Genomic DNA, 19592 nt, shown 5'->3' on the forward strand with positions numbered 1-19592 from the left:
TGAGTCCACACGGTAGTGAGTCCACACAGCAGTGAGTCCACACGGTAGTGAGTCACACAGCAGTGAGTCCACACGGTAGTGAGTCCACACAGCAGTGAGTCCACACAGCAGTGAGTCCACACAGTGAGTGAGTCTGTTGGTATATCATCTAGTGTGTCCACCAACAGTGATGTTGCACTGGTAGTTTGTCTCTATAGTCACATTACAGTCTTTATCCGCACCCCAGGTGGAGCAGACCGTGCCCACAACGGTAAGTCATAGGTAGTGAGGTCACAGCCCTGCGTCCACACGGGAGTGGTCCACACAGCAGGGAGCTGGTAGGGCTGCCGGGCAACGGTGGGAGTGGCTCTGGTGGCTGTGGTCCTGGCTGTGTGTAGGGCTGTTGCTCTGGCTGTGTCTCAGCAGTGGCACACGGTAGTGAGTGGCTGGGGATGTGAGCATTCACTGGGGAGGTCGTACGGGTTCTGAGGGTACGTGGGAACCACCACACAGTTACAGCCCTGGAGAACACTCAGCAGTGAGTTCTACACGGGGGTGAGTGATGGAGGGATCCAAATAGCAGATGAGTCCACACAGAGTGAGTCCACACGGAGTGATAGACACAGCAGTGGAGTCATAGAGTCACACAGCAGGGAGCAGTGGAGGGATACAGCAGTGAGGGGATGAGAGGAGATAGGGGGATGGAGGGATAGAGATACGGTAGGGATGTCCACACAGAGTGGATGGAGGGATAGAGATAGGGGATGGAGGATAGAGTCCACACGGTAGTGGAGTGAGATCACGGTAGTGAGTCCACAGCAGTGAGTCCACACGGGATGAGTCCACACAGCAGTGAGTCCACACGGTAGTAGAGTCCACAGGGGCAGTGGATAGTGAGTCCACACAGCAGTGAGTCCACACAGCAGTGAGTCCAGAGAGTGAGGATGGGGATAGTGAGACACGGGGTGAGTCCACACAGCAGTGAGTCCACACGGGAGTCAGTCCACACAGCAGCAGATGAGGGATAGTGAGTCCACACAGCAGTGAGTCACACGGTAGTGAGTCCACACAGCAGTGAGTCCACACGGTAGTGAGTCCACACAGCAGTGAGTCCACACGGCAGTGAGTCCACACAGCAGTGAGGGTTCTGGTGGTATACAGAGTGTGTCCAGGGGGATGGAGGAAAGATAGAGATAGGGGATGGACGGATAGGTATAGGGATGGAGACCAGAGATTGATGGGGATGAAGGGATCTAGATAGGGGATGGAGTCTTTATAGATAGGGGGATGGAGATAGGCCGTGGACGGATAAGTCATAGGGGTCGCGGCCCTGGGGGATGGAGATAGGGGAGCTGGAGGGATAGAGATAGGGGTGGAGGGATGAGATCTGGGGGTGGTCCTGGCTGTGTGGAGGGCTGTAGCTCTGGGGTCTGGAGGGGCAGAGGGGGATGGAGGGATGTAGATTAGGGGGGGAGGATATAGATAGGGGATGGAGGGATAGAGATAGGGGGATGGAGGGATAGAGATACAGGATGGAGGGATAGAGATAGGGGGATGGAGGGATAGAGATAGGGGGATGGAGGGATAGAAATAGGGGATGGAGGGATAGAGATAGGGGATGGAGGGATAGAGATGGAGGGATATAGATAGGGGATGGAGGGATATAGATAGGGGGATGGAGGGATAGAGATAGGGGGATGGAGGGATAGAGATAGGGGATGGAGGGATAGAGATAGGGGATGGAAGGGGGATAGGGATGGGGGATATAGATAGGGGTGGAGGGATATAGATAGGGGGATGGAGAGATAGAGATAGGGGGATGGAGGGATAGAGATAGGGGGATGGAGGGATAGAGATAGGGGGATGGGAGGGATAGAGATAGGGGGATGGAGGGATAGAGATAGGGGATGGAGGGATAGAGATAGATGGAGGGATAGAAATAGGGGATGGAGGGATAGAAATAGGGGGATGGAGGGATAGAGATAGGGGATGGAGGGATATAAATGGGGGATGGAGGGATAGGATAGGGGATGGGAGGGATATAGATAGGATGGAGGGATATAGATAGGGGATGGAGGGATAGAGATAGGGGATGGAGGGATAGAGATAGGGGATGGAAGGGGATAGAGATGGGGGATGGAGGGATAGAGAATAATAGGGGGATGGAGGGATAGAGATAGGGATGGAGGGATAGAGATAGGGGATGGAGGGATATAGATAGGGATGGAGGGATATAGAGGGGGATGGAGGGATATAGATAGGGGATGGAGGGATATAGATAGGGGATGGAGGGATAGAGATAGGGGGATGGAGGGATAGAATAGGGGGATGGAGGGATAGAGATAGGGATGGAGGGATAGAGATAGGGGATGGAGGGATAGAGATAGGGGGATGGAGGGATAGAGATAGGGGGATGGAGGGATATAGATAGGGGATGGAGGGATATAGGGGGGATGGAGGGATATAGATAGGGGGGATGGATAGGATAGGGATGGAGGGATAGAGATAGGGGATGGAGGATAGAGATAGGGGATGGGGGATATAGATAGGGGGATGGAGGGATAGAGATAGGGGGATGGAGGGATATAGATAGGGGATGGAGGGATAGAGATAGGGGGATGGAGGGATATAGATAGGGGATGGGAGGGATAGAGATAGGGGATGGAGGGATAGAGATAGGGGATGGGGATATAGATAGGGGATGGAGGGATAGAGATAGGGGGATGGAGGGATAGAGATAGGGGATGGAGGGATAGAGATAGGGGATGGAGGGATATAGATAGGGGATGGAGGGATATAGATAGGGGATGGAGGGATAGAGATAGGGGGATGGAGGGATAGAGATAGAGGGATGGAGGATATAGATAGGGGATGGAGGGATATAGATAGGGGATGGAGGGATAGAGATAGGGGATGGAGGGATAGAGATAGGGATGGAGGGACAAAGATAGGGGGGATGGAGGGATATAGATAGGGGGATGGAGGGATATAGATGGGGGATGGAGGATAGAGATGGAGGGACAGAGATAGAGATGGAGGATAGAGATGGGGGGGATGGAGGATAGATGGAGGATAGACAGGGGGATGGAGGATAGAGACAGGGGGATGGAGGGATATAGATAGGGGGATGGAGGGATATAGATAGGGGATGGAGGGATATAGATAGGGGGATGGAGGGATAGAGATAGGGGATGGAGGATATAGATAAGGATGAAGAGATAAAGGATGGAGGGATATAGATGGGGTGGGGGATATAAATAGTGGATGGAGGGATATAGATAGGGGGATGGAGGGATATAGATAGGGGATGGAGGGATAGAGATAGGGGGATGGAGGGATAGAGATAGGGGGATGGAGGGATAGAGATAGGGGGATGGAGGACATAGAGATAGGGGGATGGAGGGATATAGATAGGGGGATATGGAGGGATAGAGATAGGGGGATGGAGGGAGAAGAGAGAAAGAGAGGCTTGAACTTTTCTGACTAATCAAAGTGATCATTCAAACACTTCATACAAGTACCTTCCACAATAACCCCCCCAGACAGAGAGAGAGAGAGAACAGACAGACAACAGACAAAGACAACAGACAGAGACAACAGACTGAAACAACAGACTGAAACAACAGACATAGACAACAGACTGATACCCAGTCAGTTACATCTTCCTCATGAGCTCATCTTCTCCAGAACTAAGGGGATGTCGATGACCCTACATCCCCCGTAACTCACCCACATCATAGACGTTCTTGCTGACGGTGTGTGTGGTGGTGGTGTTGACTATAGCAGGAGCAGTAGGACATCTATATATCTATAACTCACCCAGTAGGACATCTACATAACTATATATCTATAACTCACCCACATAGGACATCTACTAACTATATATCTATACTCACCCAGTAGGACATCTACATAACTATATATCTATAACTCACCCAGTAGGACATCTACATAACTATATATCTATAACTCACCCAGTAGGACATCTACATAACTATATATCTATAACTCACCCAGTAGGACATCTACATAACTATATATCTATAACTCACCCAGTAGGACATCTACATAACTATATATCTATAACTCACCCAGTAGGACATCTACATAACTATATATCTATAACTCACCCAGTAGGACATCTACATAACTATATATCTATAACTCACCCAGTAGGACATCTACATAACTATATATCTATAACTCACCCAGTAGGACATCTACATAACTATATATCTATAACTCACCCAGTAGGACATCTATATATCTATAACTCACCCAGTAGGACATCTACATAACTATATATCTATAACTCACCCAGTAGGACATCTACATAACTATATATCTATAACTCACCCAGTAGGACATCTACATAACTATATATCTATAACTCACCCAGTAGGACATCTACATAACTATATATCTATAACTCACCCAGTAGGACATCTACATAACTATATATCTATAACTCACCCAGTAGGACATCTACATAACTATATATCTATAACTCACCCAGTAGGACATCTATATATCTATAACTCACCCAGTAGGACATCTATATATCTATAACTCACCCAGTGGGACATCTATATATCTATAACTCACCCAGTGGGACATCTACATAACTATATATCTATAACTCACCCAGTAGGACATCTACATAACTATATATCTATAACTCACCCAGTAGGACATACATAACTATATATCTATAACTCACCCAGTAGGACATCTACATAACTATATATCTATAACTCACCCAGTAGGACATCTATATATCTATAACTCACCCAGTAGGACATCTATATATCTATAACTCACAGTAGGACATCTATATATCTATAACTCACCCAGTAGGACATCTATATATCTATAACTCACCCAGTAGGACATCTATATATCTATAACTCACCCAGTAGGACATCTATATATCTATAACTCACCCAGTAGGACATCTATATATCTATAACTCACCCAGTGGGACATCTACATAACTATATATCTATAACTCACCCAGTGGGACATCTACATAACTATATATCTATAACTCACCCAGTAGGACATCTACATAACTATATATCTATAACTCACCCAGTAGGACATCTATATATCTATAACTCACCCAGTAGGACATCTACATAACTATATATCTATAACTCACCCAGTAGGACATCTACATAACTATATATCTATAACTCACCCAGTAGGACATCTATATATCTATAACTCACCCAGTAGGACATCTACATAACTATATATCTATAACTCACCCAGTAGGACATCTATATATCTATAACTCACCCACATCATAGACGTTCTTGCTGACGGTGTGTGTGGCGGTGGTAGTGACTATAGCAGAGGGGCAGTAGGACATGTCGTGGTGGACAGGACTCTTCATCTCTACATAGCTGCTCTCTGTGTGTTTACAGACCACGGCCTGTGGGTCATTGATGGTGGCGTAGGGGTTCTCACTGTTCAGAGAGCAGGTGCTGGACAGGGAACCCTTCATGTAGTCTGACAAAGACAAATAACACACTGAGAAGCAGGAAGACAGGAACACTTTTTTTTACCAAGGTGAAGGTATCTGTTAGCGAATGATTCTGATATCAGCGATGACATTGTCGGGCCTTTCAATGCATTCGTCATATCGACATTGGGAGACGAATACAACATGAGATTATAATTCTACCCCAGGAGGTAAGACAAGTGAAACTCGTATCCACTGACAACCTGTAGATAAACAATTAAAACAGAGTACAGGGTAAATCACACAGGACACACAACATTCACACTATTATCATATCACAGGCATTTACACAAAAGTAGTGAGTTTGTTTATGGGGTGTTGTGTTAGTTAGAGACTGGAGGAGAGGACCAGAGAGGACTGTGTTAGGTAGAGACTGGAGGAGAGGACCAGAGAGGACTGTGTTAGGTAGAGACTGGAGGAGAGGACCAGAGAAGGACTGTGTTAGGTAGAGACTGGAGGAGAGGACCAGAGAGGACTGTGTTAGGTAGACACTGGAGGAGAGGACCAGAGAGGAGTGTGTTAGGTAGAGACTGGAGGAGAGGACCAGAGAGGACTGTGTTAGGTAGAGACTGGAGGAGAGGACCAGAGAGGACTGTGTTAGGTAGAGACTGGAGGAGAGGACCAGAGAGGACTGTGTTAGGTAGAGACTGGAGGAGAGGACCAGAGAGGAGAGTGTTAGGTAGAGACTGAGGGAGGAGAGGACCAGAGAGGACTGTGTTAGGTAGAGACTGGAGGAGAGGACCAGAGAGGACTGTGTTAGTTAGAGACTGGAGGAGAGGACCAGAGAGGACTGTGTTAGGTAGAGACTGGAGGAGAGGACCAGAGAGGACTGTGTTAGGTAGAGACTGGAGGAGAGGACCAGAGAGGACTGTGTTAGGTAGAGACTGGAGGAGAGGACCAGAGAGGACTGTGTTAGTTAGAGACTGGAGAGAGGACCAGAGAGGACTGTGTTAGGTAGAGACTGGAGGAGAGGACCAGAGAGGAGTGTGTTAGTTAGAGACTGGAGGAGAGGACCAGAGAGGAGTGTGTTAGGTAGAGACTGGAGGAGAGGACCAGAGAGGACTGTGTTAGGTAGAGACTGGAGGAGAGGACCAGAGAGGACTGTGTTAGTTAGAGACTGGAGGAGAGGACCAGAGAGGACTGTGTTAGTTAGAGACTGGAGGAGAGGACCAGAGAGGAGTGTGTTAGTTAGAGACTGGAGGAGAGGACCAGAGAGGACTGTGTTAGGTAGAGACTGGAGGAGAGGACCAGAGAGGACTGTGTTAGTTAGAGACTGGAGGAGAGGACCAGAGAGGAGTGTGTTAGTTAGAGACTGGAGGAGAGGACCAGAGAGGACCGTGTTAGTTAGAGACTGGAGGAGAGGACCAGAGAGGACTGTGTTAGGTAGAGACTGGAGGAGAGGACCAGAGAGGACTGTGTTAGGTAGAGACTGGAGGAGAGGACCAGAGAGGACTGTGTTAGTTAGAGACTGGAGGAGAGGACCAGAGAGGACTGTGTTAGGTAGAGACTGGAGGAGAGGACCAGAGAGGAGTGTGTTAGGTAGAGACTGGAGGAGAGGACCAGAGAGGAGTGTGTTAGGTAGAGACTGGAGGAGAGGACCAGAGAGGAGTGTGTTAGGTAGAGACTGGAGGAGAGGACCAGAGAGGACTGTGTTAGGTAGAGACTAGATGAGAGGACCAGAGAGGAGTGTGTTAGGTAGAGACTGGAGGAGAGGACCAGAGAGGAGTGTGTTAGGTAGAGACTGGAGGAGAGGACCAGAGAGGAGTGTGTTAGGTAGAGACTGGAGGAGAGGACCAGAGAGGACTGTGTTAGGTAGAGACTGGAGGAGAGGACCAGAGAGGAGTGTGTTAGGTAGAGACTGGAGGAGAGGACCAGAGAGGAGTGTGTTAGGTAGAGACTGGAGGAGAGGACCAGAGAGGACTGTGTTAGGTAGAGACTGGAGGAGAGGACCAGAGAGGACTGTGTTAGGTAGAGACTGGAGGAGAGGACCAGAGAGGACTGGTGTTAGGTAGAGACTGGAGGAGAGGACCAGAGAGGACTGGTGTTAGGTAGAGACTGGAGGAGAGGACCAGAGAGGACTGTGTTAGGTAGAGACTGGAGGAGAGGACCAGAGAGGACTGTGTTAGGTAGAGACTGGAGGAGAGGACCAGAGAGGACTGGTGTTAGGTAGAGACTGGAGGAGAGGACCAGAGAGGAGTGTGTTAGGTAGAGACTGGAGGAGAGGACCAGAGAGGACTGTGTTAGGTAGAGACTGGAGGAGAGGACCAGAGAGGAGTGTGTTAGGTAGAGACTGGAGGAGAGGACCAGAGAGGACTGGTGTTAGGTAGAGACTGGAGGAGAGGACCAGAGAGGAGTGTGTTAGGTAGAGACTGGAGGAGAGGACCAGAGAGGACTGTGTTAGGTAGAGACTGGAGGAGAGGACCAGAGAGGACTGGTGTTAGGTAGAGACTGGAGGAGAGGACCAGAGAGGAGTGTGTTAGGTAGAGACTGGAGGAGAGGACCAGAGAGGAGTGTGTTAGGTAGAGACTGGAGGAGAGGACCAGAGAGGACTGTGTTAGGTAGAGACTGGAGGAGAGGACCAGAGAGGACTGTGTTAGGTAGAGACTGGAGGAGAGGACCAGAGAGGACTGTGTTAGGTAGAGACTGGAGGAGAGGACCAGAGAGGAGTGTGTTAGGTAGAGACTGGAGGAGAGGACCAGAGAGGACTGTGTTAGGTAGAGACTGGAGGAGAGGACCAGAGAGGACTGTGTTAGGTAGAGACTGGAGGAGAGGACCAGAGAGGACTGTGTTAGTTAGAGACTGGAGGAGAGGACCAGAGAGGACTGTGTTAGGTAGAGACTGGAGGAGAGGACCAGAGAGGACTGTGTTAGGTAGAGACTGGAGGAGAGGACCAGAGAGGACTGTGTTAGGTAGAGACTGGAGGAGAGGACCAGAGAGGAGTGTGTTAGGTAGAGACTGGAGGAGAGGACCAGAGAGGAGTGTGTTAGGTAGAGACTGGAGGAGAGGACCAGAGAGGAGTGTGTTAGTTAGAGACTGGAGGAGAGGACCAGAGAGGAGTGTGTTAGGTAGAGACTGGAGGAGAGGACCAGAGAGGAGTGTGTTAGGTAGAGACTGGAGGAGAGGACCAGAGAGGAGTGTGTTAGGTAGAGACTGGAGGAGAGGACCAGAGAGGAGTGTGTTAGGTAGAGACTGGAGGAGAGGACCAGAGAGGAGTGTGTTAGGTAGAGACTGGAGGAGAGGACCAGAGAGGACTGTGTTAGGTAGAGACTGGAGGAGAGGACCAGAGAGGACTGTGTTAGGTAGAGACTGGAGGAGAGGACCAGAGAGGACTGTGTTAGTTAGAGACTGGAGGAGAGGACCAGAGAGGACTGTGTTAGGTAGAGACTGGAGGAGAGGACCAGAGAGGACTGTGTTAGGTAGAGACTGGAGGAGAGGACCAGAGAGGACTGTGTTAGGTAGAGACTGGAGGAGAGGACCAGAGAGGACTGTGTTAGGTAGAGACTGGAGGAGAGGACCAGAGAGGACTGTGTTAGTTAGAGACTGGAGGAGAGGACCAGAGAGGAGTGTGTTAGTTAGAGACTGGAGGAGAGGACCAGAGAGGAGTGTGTTAGGTAGAGACTGGAGGAGAGGACCAGAGAGGACTGTGTTAGTTAGAGACTGGAGGAGAGGACCAGAGAGGACTGTGTTAGGTAGAGACTGGAGGAGAGGACCAGAGAGGACTGTGTTAGGTAGAGACTGGAGGAGAGGACCAGAGAGGACTGTGTTAGGTAGAGACTGGAGGAGAGGACCAGAGAGGAGTGTGTTAGGTAGAGACTGGAGGAGAGGACCAGAGAGGAGTGTGTTAGGTAGAGACTAGAGGAGAGGACCAGAGAGGACTGTGTTAGGTAGAGACTAGAGGAGAGGACCAGAGAGGAGTGTGTTAGGTAGAGACTGGAGGAGAGGACCAGAGAGGACTGTGTTAGGTAGAGACTGGAGGAGAGGACCAGAGAGGACTGGTGTTAGGTAGAGACTGGAGGAGAGGACCAGAGAGGACTGTGTTAGGTAGAGACTGGAGGAGAGGACCAGAGAGGACTGGTGTTAGGTAGAGACTGGAGGAGAGGACCAGAGAGGAGTGTGTTAGTTAGAGACTGGAGGAGAGGACCAGAGAGGAGTGTGTTAGTTAGAGACTGGAGGAGAGGACCAGAGAGGACTGTGTGAGGCCATCAGGAGGAAGGAACACACACAGAGGAGGAGATCACAGGCCCTGTGGAGAGAGAGACACAGAGGTCAAAACACACACATCAGTTCATACACATCAGTTCATACACAAACCAGAGTATGTGAGCGGTGTTGAGTGGTCTGAAATCCCGCTCATTGCTTACAGAGCGGTGTTGAGTGGTCTGAAATCCCGCTCATTGCTTACAGAGCGGTGTTGAGTGGTCTGAAATCCCGCTCATTGCTTACAGAGCGGTGTTGAGTGGTCTGAAATCCCGCTCATTGCTTACAGAGCGGTGTTGAGTGGTCTGAAATCCCGCTCATTGCTTACAGAGCGGTGTTGAGTGGTCTGAAATCCCGCTCATTGCTTACAGAGCGGTGTTGAGGGTCTGAAATCCCGCTCATTGCTTACAGAGCGGTGTTGAGTGGTCTGAAAGCTCATTGCTTACAGAGCGTGTGAGTGGTCTGAAAGTGGTCTGAAATCCCGCTCATTGCTTACAGAGCGGTGTTGAGTGGTCTGAAATCCCGCTCATTGCTTACAGAGCGGTGTTGAGTGGTCTGAAATCCCGCTCATTGCTTACAGAGCGGTGTTGGTGGTCTGAAATCCCGCTCATTGCTTACAGAGCGGTGACTGAGTGGTCTGAAATCCCGCTCATTGCTTACAGAGCGGTGTTGAGTGGTCTGTGCTTACAGAGCGGTGTTGAGTGAGTCTGAAATCCCGCTCATTGCTTACAGAGCGGTGTTGAGTGGTCTGAAATCCCGCTCATTGCTTACAGAGCGGTGTTGAGTGGTCTGAAATCCCGCTCATTGCTTACAGAGCGGTGTTGAGTGGTCTGAAATCCCGCTCATTGCTTACAGAGCGGTGTTGAGTGGTCTGAAATCCCGCTCATTGCTAACAGAGCGGTGTTGAGTGGTCTGAAATCCCGCTCATTGCTTACAGAGCGGTGTTGAGTGGTCTGAAATCCCGCTCATTGCTTACAGAGCGGTGTTGAGTGGTCTGAAATCCCGCTCATTGCTTACAGAGCGGTGTTGAGTGGTCTGAAATCCCGCTCATTGCTTACAGAGCGGTGTTGAGTGGTCTGAAATCCCGCTCATTGCTTACAGAGCGGTGTTGAGGGGTCTGAAATCCCGCTCATTGCGGTGCAACGCTCCGGCGCTCCACGTCCTTTCCAACCGCTCTGCTAAAAACCTCGCTCACAGGAAGAAGAAAACAACTAGCCGCCTTGCTACCCTCCATTCTTAAAATCACCATTTAACCATCACCCATCTATTGTTGTGACTACCGGGACCTACCATTTAACCAACATCCATCTATTGTTGTGACTTCCTGGACCTACCATTTAACCAACACCCATCTATTGTTGTGACTACCGGGACCTACCATTTAACCAACACCCATCTATTGTTGTGACTACCGACCCACCATTTAACCATCACCCATCTATTGTTGTGACTTCCTGGACCTACCATTTAACCAACACCCATCTATTGTTGTGACTGCCTGGACCTACCATTTAACCAACACCCATCTATTGTTGTGACTACCGGGACCTACCATTTAACCATCACCCATCTATTGTTGTGACTTCCTGGACCTACCATTTAACCATCACCCATCTATTGTTGTGACTACCGGGACCTACCATTTAACCAACACCCATCTATTGTTGTGACTACCGGGACCTACCATTTAACCAACACCCATCTATTGTTGTGACTACCGGGACCTACCATTTAACCATCACCCATCTATTGTTGTGACTCCCGGGACCTACCATTTAACCAACATCCATCTATTGTTGTGACTTCCTGGACCTACCATTTAACCATCACCCATCTATTGTTGTGACTACCGGAACCTACCATTTAACCATCACCCATCTATTGTTGTGACTACCGGGACCTACCATTTAACCAACACCCATCTATTGTTGTGACTTCCTGGACCTACCATTTAACCAACACCCATCTATTTTTGTGACTACCTGAACCTACCATTTAACCAACACCCATCTATTGTTGTGACTACCTGGACCTACCATTTAACCATCACCCATCTATTGTTGTGACTTCCTGGACCTACCATTTAACCATCACCCATCTATTGTTGTGACTACCGGAACCTACCATTTAACCAACACCCATCTATTGTTGTGACTACCTGAACCTACCATTTAACCAACACCCATCTATTGTTGTGATTACAGCTGCAAGTCTCTTGGGGTAGGTCTTTATAAGTTTGGCACATCTAGCCACTGGGATTTTTGCCCAATCTTCAAGGCAAAACTGCTCCAGCTCCTTCAAGTTGGATTGGTTCCGCTGGTGCACAGCAATCTTTAAGTCATACAACAGATTCTCAATTGGATTGAGGTCTGGGTTTTGACTAGGCCATTCCCAGACATTTAAATGTTTCCCTTAAACCACTCGAGTGTTGCTTTAGCAATATGCTTAGGGTCATTGTCCTGCTGGAAGGTGAACCTCCGTCCCAGTCTCAAATCTCTGGAAGACTGAAACAGGTTTCCCTCAAGAATGTCCCTGTATTTAGCGTCATCAGTCAGTCTTGTTTCCCAGTCCCTGCCAATGAAAAACATCCTCACAGCATGATGCTGCCACCACCATGCTTCACTGTGGGGATAGTGTTCTCGGGGTGATGAGAGGTGTTGGGTTTGCGCCAAACATAGCGTTTTCCTTGATGGCCAAAAAGCTCAATTTTAGTCTCATCTGACCAGAGTACCTTCTTCCATATGTTTTGGGAGTCTCTCACATGCCTTTTGGCGAACACCAAACGTGTTTGCTTATTTTTTTCTTTAAGCAATGGCTTTTTTCTGGCCACCCTTCTGTAAAGCCCAGCTCTGTGGGGTGTATGGCTTAAAGTGGTCCTATGGTCAGATACTTCAATCTCCTCTGTGGAGCTTTGCAGCTCCTTCAGGGTTATCGTTGGTCTCTTTGTTGCCTCTCTGATTAATGCCCTCCTTGTGTGGTCCGTGAGTTTTGGTGGGCGGCCCTCTCTTGGCAGGTTTGTTGTGGTGCCATATTCTTTCCATTTTTTTAATAATGCATTTAATGGTGCTCCATGGGATGTTCAAAGTTTCTGATATTTTCTACATCACCACACTCCCTCTCTTCTTTAGTTGTGGACACTACATCACCACACTCCCTCTCTTCTTTAGTTGTGGACACTACATCACCACACTCCCTCTCTTCTTTAGTTGTGGACACTACATCACCACACTCCCCTCTTCTTTAGTTGTGGACACTACATCACCACACTCCCTCACTTCTTTAGTTGTGGACACTACATCACCACACTCCCTCACTTCTTTAGTTGTGGACACTACATCACCACACTCCCTCTCTTCTTTAGTTGTGGACACTACATCACCACTCCCTCTCTTCTTTAGTTGTGGACACTACATCACCACACTCCCTCTCTTCTTTAGTTGTGACACTACATCACACTTCTTTAGTTGTGGACACTACATCACCACACTCCCTCTCTTCTTTAGTTGTGGACACTACATCACCACACTCCCTCTCTTCTTTAGTTGTGGACACTACATCACCACACTCCCTCTCTTCTTTAGTTGTGGACACTACATCACCACACTCCCTCTCTTCTTTAGTTGTGGACACTACATCACCACACTCCCTCTTCTTTAGTTGTGGACACTACATCACCACACTCCTCTCTTCTTTAGTTGTGGACACTACATCACCACTCCCCTCTTCTTTAGTTGTGGACACTACATCACCACACTCCCCACTTCTTTAGTTGTGGACACTACATCACACTACACACTTTAGTTGTGGACACACATCACCACACTCTTCTTTAGTTGTGGACACTACATCACCACACTCCCCACTTCTTTAGTTGTGGACACTACATCACCACACTCCCTCTTCTTTAGTTGTGGACACTACATCACCACACTCCCTCTCTTCTTTAGTTGTGGACACTACATCACCACACTCCCTCTCTTCTTTAGTTGTGGACACTACATCACCACACTCCCTCTCTTCTTTAGTTGTGGACACTACATCACCACACTCCCTCTCTTCTTTAGTTGTGGACACTACATCACCACACTCCCTCTCTTCTTTAGTTGTGGACACTACATCACCACTCCCCACTTCTTTACATGGACACTACATCACCACACTCCCTCTTCTTTAGTTGTGGACACTACATCACCACACTCCCTCTTCTTTAGTTGTGGACACTACATCACCACACTCCCTCTCTTCTTTAGTTGTGGACACTACATCACCACACTCCCTCTCTTCTTTAGTTGTGGACACTACATCACCACACTCCCTCTCTTCTTTAGTTGTGGACACTACATCACCACACTCCCCTCTTCTTTAGTTGTGGACACTACATCACCACACTCCCTCTCTTCTTTAGTTGTGGACACTACATCATCACACACTCCTCTCTTCTTTAGTTGTGGACACTACATCACCACACTCCTTCTTTAGTTGTGACACTCATTCTTTCTTTGTGGACACTACATCACCACACTCCCTCTCTTCTTTAGTTGTGGACACTACATCACCCACTCCTCTCTTCTTTAGTTGTGGACACTACATCACCACACTTCTTTAGTTGTGGACACTACATCACCACACTCCTTTCTCTTCTTTAGTTGTGGACACTACATCACCACACTCCCTCTCTTCTTTAGTTGTGGACACTACATCACCACACTCCCTCTCTTCTTTAGTTGTGGACACTACATCACCACACTCCCTCTCTTCTTTAGTTGTGGACACTACATCACCACACTCCCTCTCTTCTTTAGTTGTGGACACTACATCACCACACTCCCTCACTTCTTTAGTTGTGGACACTACATCACCACACTCCCTCTCTTCTTTAGTTGTGGACACTACATCACCACACTCCCTCTCTTCTTTAGTTGTGGACACTACATCACCACACTCCTCTTCTTTAGTTGTGGACACTACTTTATCACCATCACCACCTCTCTTCTTTAGTTGTGGACACTACATCACCACACTCCCTCTCTTCTTTAGTTGTGGACACTACATCACCACACTCCCTCTCTTCTTTAGTTGTGGACACTACATCACCACACTCCCTCTCTTCTTTAGTTGTGGACACTACATCACCACACTCCTCTCTTCTTTAGTTGTGGACACTACATCACCACACTCCCTCTCTTCTTTAGTTGTGGACACTACATCACCACACTCCTTCTCGTCTTTAGTTGTGGACACTACATCACCACACTCCCTCTCTTCTTTAGTTGTGGACACTACATCACCACACTCCCTCTCTTCTTTAGTTGTGGACACTACATCACCACACACTCCTTCTCTACATCTTTAGTTGTGGACACTACATCACCACACTCCCTCTCTTCTTTAGTTGTGGACACTACATCACCACACTCCCTCTCTTCTTTAGTTGTGGACACTACATCACCACACTCCCTCTCTTCTTTAGTTGTGGACACTACATCACCACACTCCCTCTCTTCTTTAGTTGTGGACACTACATCACCACACTCCCTCACTTCTTTAGTTGTGGACACTACATCACCACACTCCCTCTCTTGCTTTAGTTGTGGACAGTACATCACCACACTCCGCTTTAGCTCCACTACATCACCACACTCCTCTTCTTTAGTTGTGGGCATCCCTCCTCTCTCCTTAGCTCATCACCACAGTCTTTAAGTGACATTGGGCACCCTCCGCTCCTCACTCTGCGCTCCACTTCACCACACTCCCAAATTGGGCACCATCTCCACTCCCTCCTCACCACACGCTCCAGTCTTTAGTTGTGGACACACATCCTCCGCTCCTCGCTCCAGTCAAACACTACATTGGGACACTACATCACCACACCTTTCCACTACATCACCACGCTCTGCGCTCCAGTGAAGTTGGGCACCCTCCGCTCCTCGCTCCAGTGACACTGGGCACCCTCCACTCTCCTCGCTCCAGTGAAATTGGGCACTACATCACCACACTCCCCTCTTTAGCTCCAGTCACCACACTCCCTTCTTTTGGGCACCCTCCATCACCACACGCTCCAGTCAAATTGGGCATCACCACACTCCTCCTCGCTCCAGTCACCACACTCCCCTCTTCTTTAGTTGGGACACACCCTCCGCATCACTCGCTCCAGTCTTTAGTTGGGCACCCTCCACTCCCTCCTCGCTCACCCAGTCTCACTTCTTTGGGCACCCTCCATCACCACACTCCCGCTCCAGTCAAATTGGGCACTACATCACCACACTCCTCCAGTCAAATTGGGCACCATCACCACACTCCGCTCCAGTCTTTAGTTGGGCACCCATCACCACACTCCTCGCTCTGCGCATCACCCACTCACTTCTTTAGTTTGGGCACCATCTCCGCTCCTCGCTCCAGTCAAATTGGGCACCCTCCGCTCCTCGCTCCGCACTCATCCACTCACATACTCTGACACAAATCACACACACAGCACACATGCAGCCACTCCCACACTACAGTGCAGGAAAGTCTTTGGGAAACACAGACCAACCACTCTGTTATATGAGATGGTCTTCTTCATAAGGACATAGTGGAGTCTCATACTCTACCTCTGTGGTACTGTTCATGGTAGGAGCTCCTAGCGTCTGTCTACACGGTACACACCTACAGAGATGTTAAAGGGACAGATTAAGAGCCTGTCTACACGGTACACACCTACAGAGATGTTAAAGGGACAGATTAAGAGCCTGTCTACACGGTACACACCTACAGAGATGTTAAAGGGACAGATTACCACAGCCTGTCTACTTTACGGTACACACACACAGAGATGTTAAAGGGACAGATTAAGAGTCTGTCTACACGGTACACACCTCACAGAGATCTTTAAAGGGACAGATTAAGAGTCTGTCTACACTACATCAGACACCTACAGAGATGGTGTTCCTAATGTTTTGAACAGTCAGTGTATCCCTATACACCAGGTGTTCCTAATGTTTTGAACAGTCAGTGTATATGCCCATCTATACAGTCACCACGTGTTCCTAATGTTTTGAACACATCAGTGTATCTATACAGTACATGTTCTTCTAATGTTTTCACCACAGTCAGTGTATCATCTATACAGCAGGTGTTCCTAATGTTTTGAACAGTCAGTGTATCTACATCACCAGGTGTTCCTAATGTTTTGAACAGTCAGTGTATATGCCCATCTATACAGTACGTGTTAGCAGCTAATGTTTTGAACAGTCAGTGTATCTATACAGACGTGTTCCTAATGTTTTGAACAGTCAGTGTATCTATACAGCAGGTGTTCCTAATGTTTTGAACAGTCAGTGTATCTATACAGCAGGTGTTCCTAATAATAATAAAATAATAATATATGCCATTTAGCAGACGCTTTTATCCAGCGACTTACAGTCATGTGTGCGTGCATACATTCTACGTATGGCTGGTCCCGGGAATCGAACCCACTACCCTGGCGTTACAAGCGCCATGCTCTACCAACTGTGCTACAGAAGGACACCTAACATTTTGAACAGTCAGTGTATCTATTCAGCAGGTGTTCCTAATGTTGGGCACAGTCAGTGTATCTATACAGCAGGTGTTCCTAATGTTTTGAACAGTCAGTGTATCTATTCAGCAGGTGTTCCTAATGTTTTGAACAGTCAAATTGGGTGTATATGGCCATCTATTCAGCAGGTGTTCCTAAAGTTTTGTTAACTTCTTGGTGACCCAGGCAGTATTGGGCAACCTCCAGATGAAATGCATCCTCAAATTCAACTGCCGCGCTCCACTCATTCCCAGAAGATAAGATATTAATATTATTAGTAGATTTGGATAGTCAAACACTCTCCAGTTTCATGTCTGTGCACCAGTATAACAGAACTTATTTAGTCAGGCAAACAGACTCCCCTGAGGACAAAACATTCAGATATTTTGTTGTTGTTGAGGACAGATTTCACTCTCTTTTCAATGGGTTTTCAAATTGGGACAATCCAGATTTCTAACTGGGACCTTCTTGCAGTTCCTATCTACACGGTACACTTCCACTGGATGTCACCAGTCTTTAAGATTGGTTGAGGTTTTCCTTTGTGATAGTGAAGACAGATTAAGAGCCATGTCTACACGGGTAACTTACAGAGATGTTAAAGGGACAGATAGAGGCTACACGTACACACCAGACAGAGATGTTAAAGGACAGATTAAGAGTTGTTACACACCTACAGAGTGTTGAACACAGATCATCCTGTATACAATTTTATCGATTATTTCCGTTAAAAAATACCTAAAGTTGTATTACAAAAGTAGTTTGAAATGTTTTGGCTAAGTTTACAGGTAACTTTTGAGATATTTTGTAGTCACGTTGCAGAAGTTGGAACCGGTGCTTTTCTGGATCAAACGAGCCAAATAAATGGACATTTTGGATATATATCGACGGAATTAATCGAACAAAAGGACCATTTGTGATGTTTATGGGACATATTGGAGTGCCAACAGAATGAAGCTAATCAAAGGTAAGGCATGAATTATATTTGAATATATCCTGCGTTTTGTGTCACGCCTGCAGGGTTGAAATATGCTTTTCTCTCTTTGTTTACTATGGTGCTATCCTCAGATAATGGCATCGATTTGCTTTCTCAAAAAGATTTTTGAACTCTGACATGTTGGCTGGATTCACAACAAGTTTAGCTTTAATTTGATATCTTGCATGTGTTGATTTTTATAGTATATTTATATATTTATTTGAATTTGGCGCTCTGCATTTTCTCTGGCTTTTGGCCAGGTGGGACGCTACCATCCCACATATCCCAGAGAGGTTAAACAATCCCAAATCAACTTGTATTTACAATGGGTTTTATAAGGGAGTCATCAGACATACCCAGTTCATCGAGGTTATAGTAGGCTGTCCACTCTGGAGCACTATTCCTGTTTAACCTCTTGTCCTTCACCTGGGAACGAAACACACACAGACTGAGGGCCCCAGCAAGAGAAGCTGCTACACACACACAGACTGAGGGCCCCGGCAAGTGACAGCTGCTACACACAGACAGACTGAGGGCCCCAGCAAGAGTAGCTGCTACACACAGACAGACTGAGGACCCGAGCAAGAGTAGCTGCTACACACAGACAGACTGAGGACCCCAGCAAGAGTAGCTGCTACACACAGACAGACTGAGGACCCCAGCAAGAGTAGCTGCTACACACAGACAGACTGTGGACCCCAGGAAGAGTAGCTGCTACACGTGGAACAGCTAATGAGGACCCCAGGAAGAGTAGCTGCTACACGTGGGACAGCTAATGAGGACCACAGGAAGAGCTTAGCTGCTACACGTGGAACAGCTGATGAGGACCCCAGGAAGAGTAGCTGCTGAACGTGGAACAGCTAATGAGGACCCCAGGAAGAGTAGCTGATGAACGTGGAACAGCTAATGAGGACCATAGGAAGAGTAGCTGCTACATGAATGGAACAGCTAATGAGGACCATAGGAAGAGTAGCTGCTACATGTGGAACAGCTAATGAGGACCACAGGTTTACTATGGTGCTATCCTCAGAAGAGTAGCTGCTACACGTGGAACAGCTAATGAGGACCCCAGGAAGAGTAGCTGCTAAACGTGGAACAGCTGATGAGGACCACAGGAAGAGTAGCTGCTACATGTGGAACAGCTAATGAGGACCACAGGAAGCCAGGTGGGAGCTCCTACATATGTGGAACAAGCAAATCAACTTGATTTACAATGGGAAGAGTCATCAGACATACATGTGGAACAGCTAATGAGGACCACAGGAAGAGTAGCTGCTACACGTGGAACAGCTAATGAGGACCCCAGGAAGAGAAGCTGCTACATGTGGAACACTAATGAGGACCACAGGAAGAGTAGCTGCTAACGTGGAACAGAATGAGGA

At 47.9% G+C, this 19592-nt stretch overlaps 1 protein-coding gene, 1 long non-coding RNA gene and 1 pseudogene across 5 annotated transcripts; 1 reads left to right on the plus strand and 2 right to left on the minus strand.

Moving 5' to 3' along the window:
- Positions 1 to 270: 270 nt before the first annotated feature.
- LOC127925176 (multiple epidermal growth factor-like domains protein 11) overlaps positions 271 to 19592 on the minus strand; it is a 77225-nt pseudogene continuing 57903 nt past the window's right edge.
- Positions 6053 to 10049, plus strand: LOC127925177 (uncharacterized). Of its 4 annotated transcripts, XM_052510018.1 has the most exons (5): positions 6053 to 6185; positions 6461 to 6538; positions 7085 to 7201; positions 8533 to 9312; positions 9588 to 10049. In XM_052510018.1, exons 3-5 carry the CDS (start codon positions 7174 to 7176, stop codon positions 9701 to 9703), a joined length of 924 nt encoding a protein of 307 aa, XP_052365978.1. In that variant the 5' UTR covers positions 6053 to 6185; positions 6461 to 6538; positions 7085 to 7173; the 3' UTR covers positions 9704 to 10049. The 4 variants fall into 4 exon arrangements, 1 of the variants encoding a protein (XP_052365978.1); XR_008120020.1 differs by lacking the exons at positions 6461 to 6538; positions 9588 to 10049 and having other exon boundaries at positions 7124 to 8181; positions 8260 to 9341; XR_008120019.1 differs by lacking the exons at positions 6053 to 6185; positions 6461 to 6538; positions 8533 to 9312 and adding an exon at positions 8143 to 8259 and having other exon boundaries at positions 6864 to 7868.
- LOC127925178 (uncharacterized) lies at positions 10449 to 11824 on the minus strand. The gene is made up of 3 exons (XR_008120022.1): positions 11730 to 11824; positions 11384 to 11641; positions 10449 to 11033 (listed from the first exon to the last, which is right to left on the minus strand). It is a non-coding gene; the product is annotated as an uncharacterized LOC127925178 (long non-coding RNA).

Source organism: Oncorhynchus keta, unplaced genomic scaffold, assembly GCF_023373465.1.
Source record: "Oncorhynchus keta strain PuntledgeMale-10-30-2019 unplaced genomic scaffold, Oket_V2 Un_contig_5217_pilon_pilon, whole genome shotgun sequence".
NCBI lineage: Eukaryota > Metazoa > Chordata > Actinopteri > Salmoniformes > Salmonidae > Oncorhynchus > Oncorhynchus keta.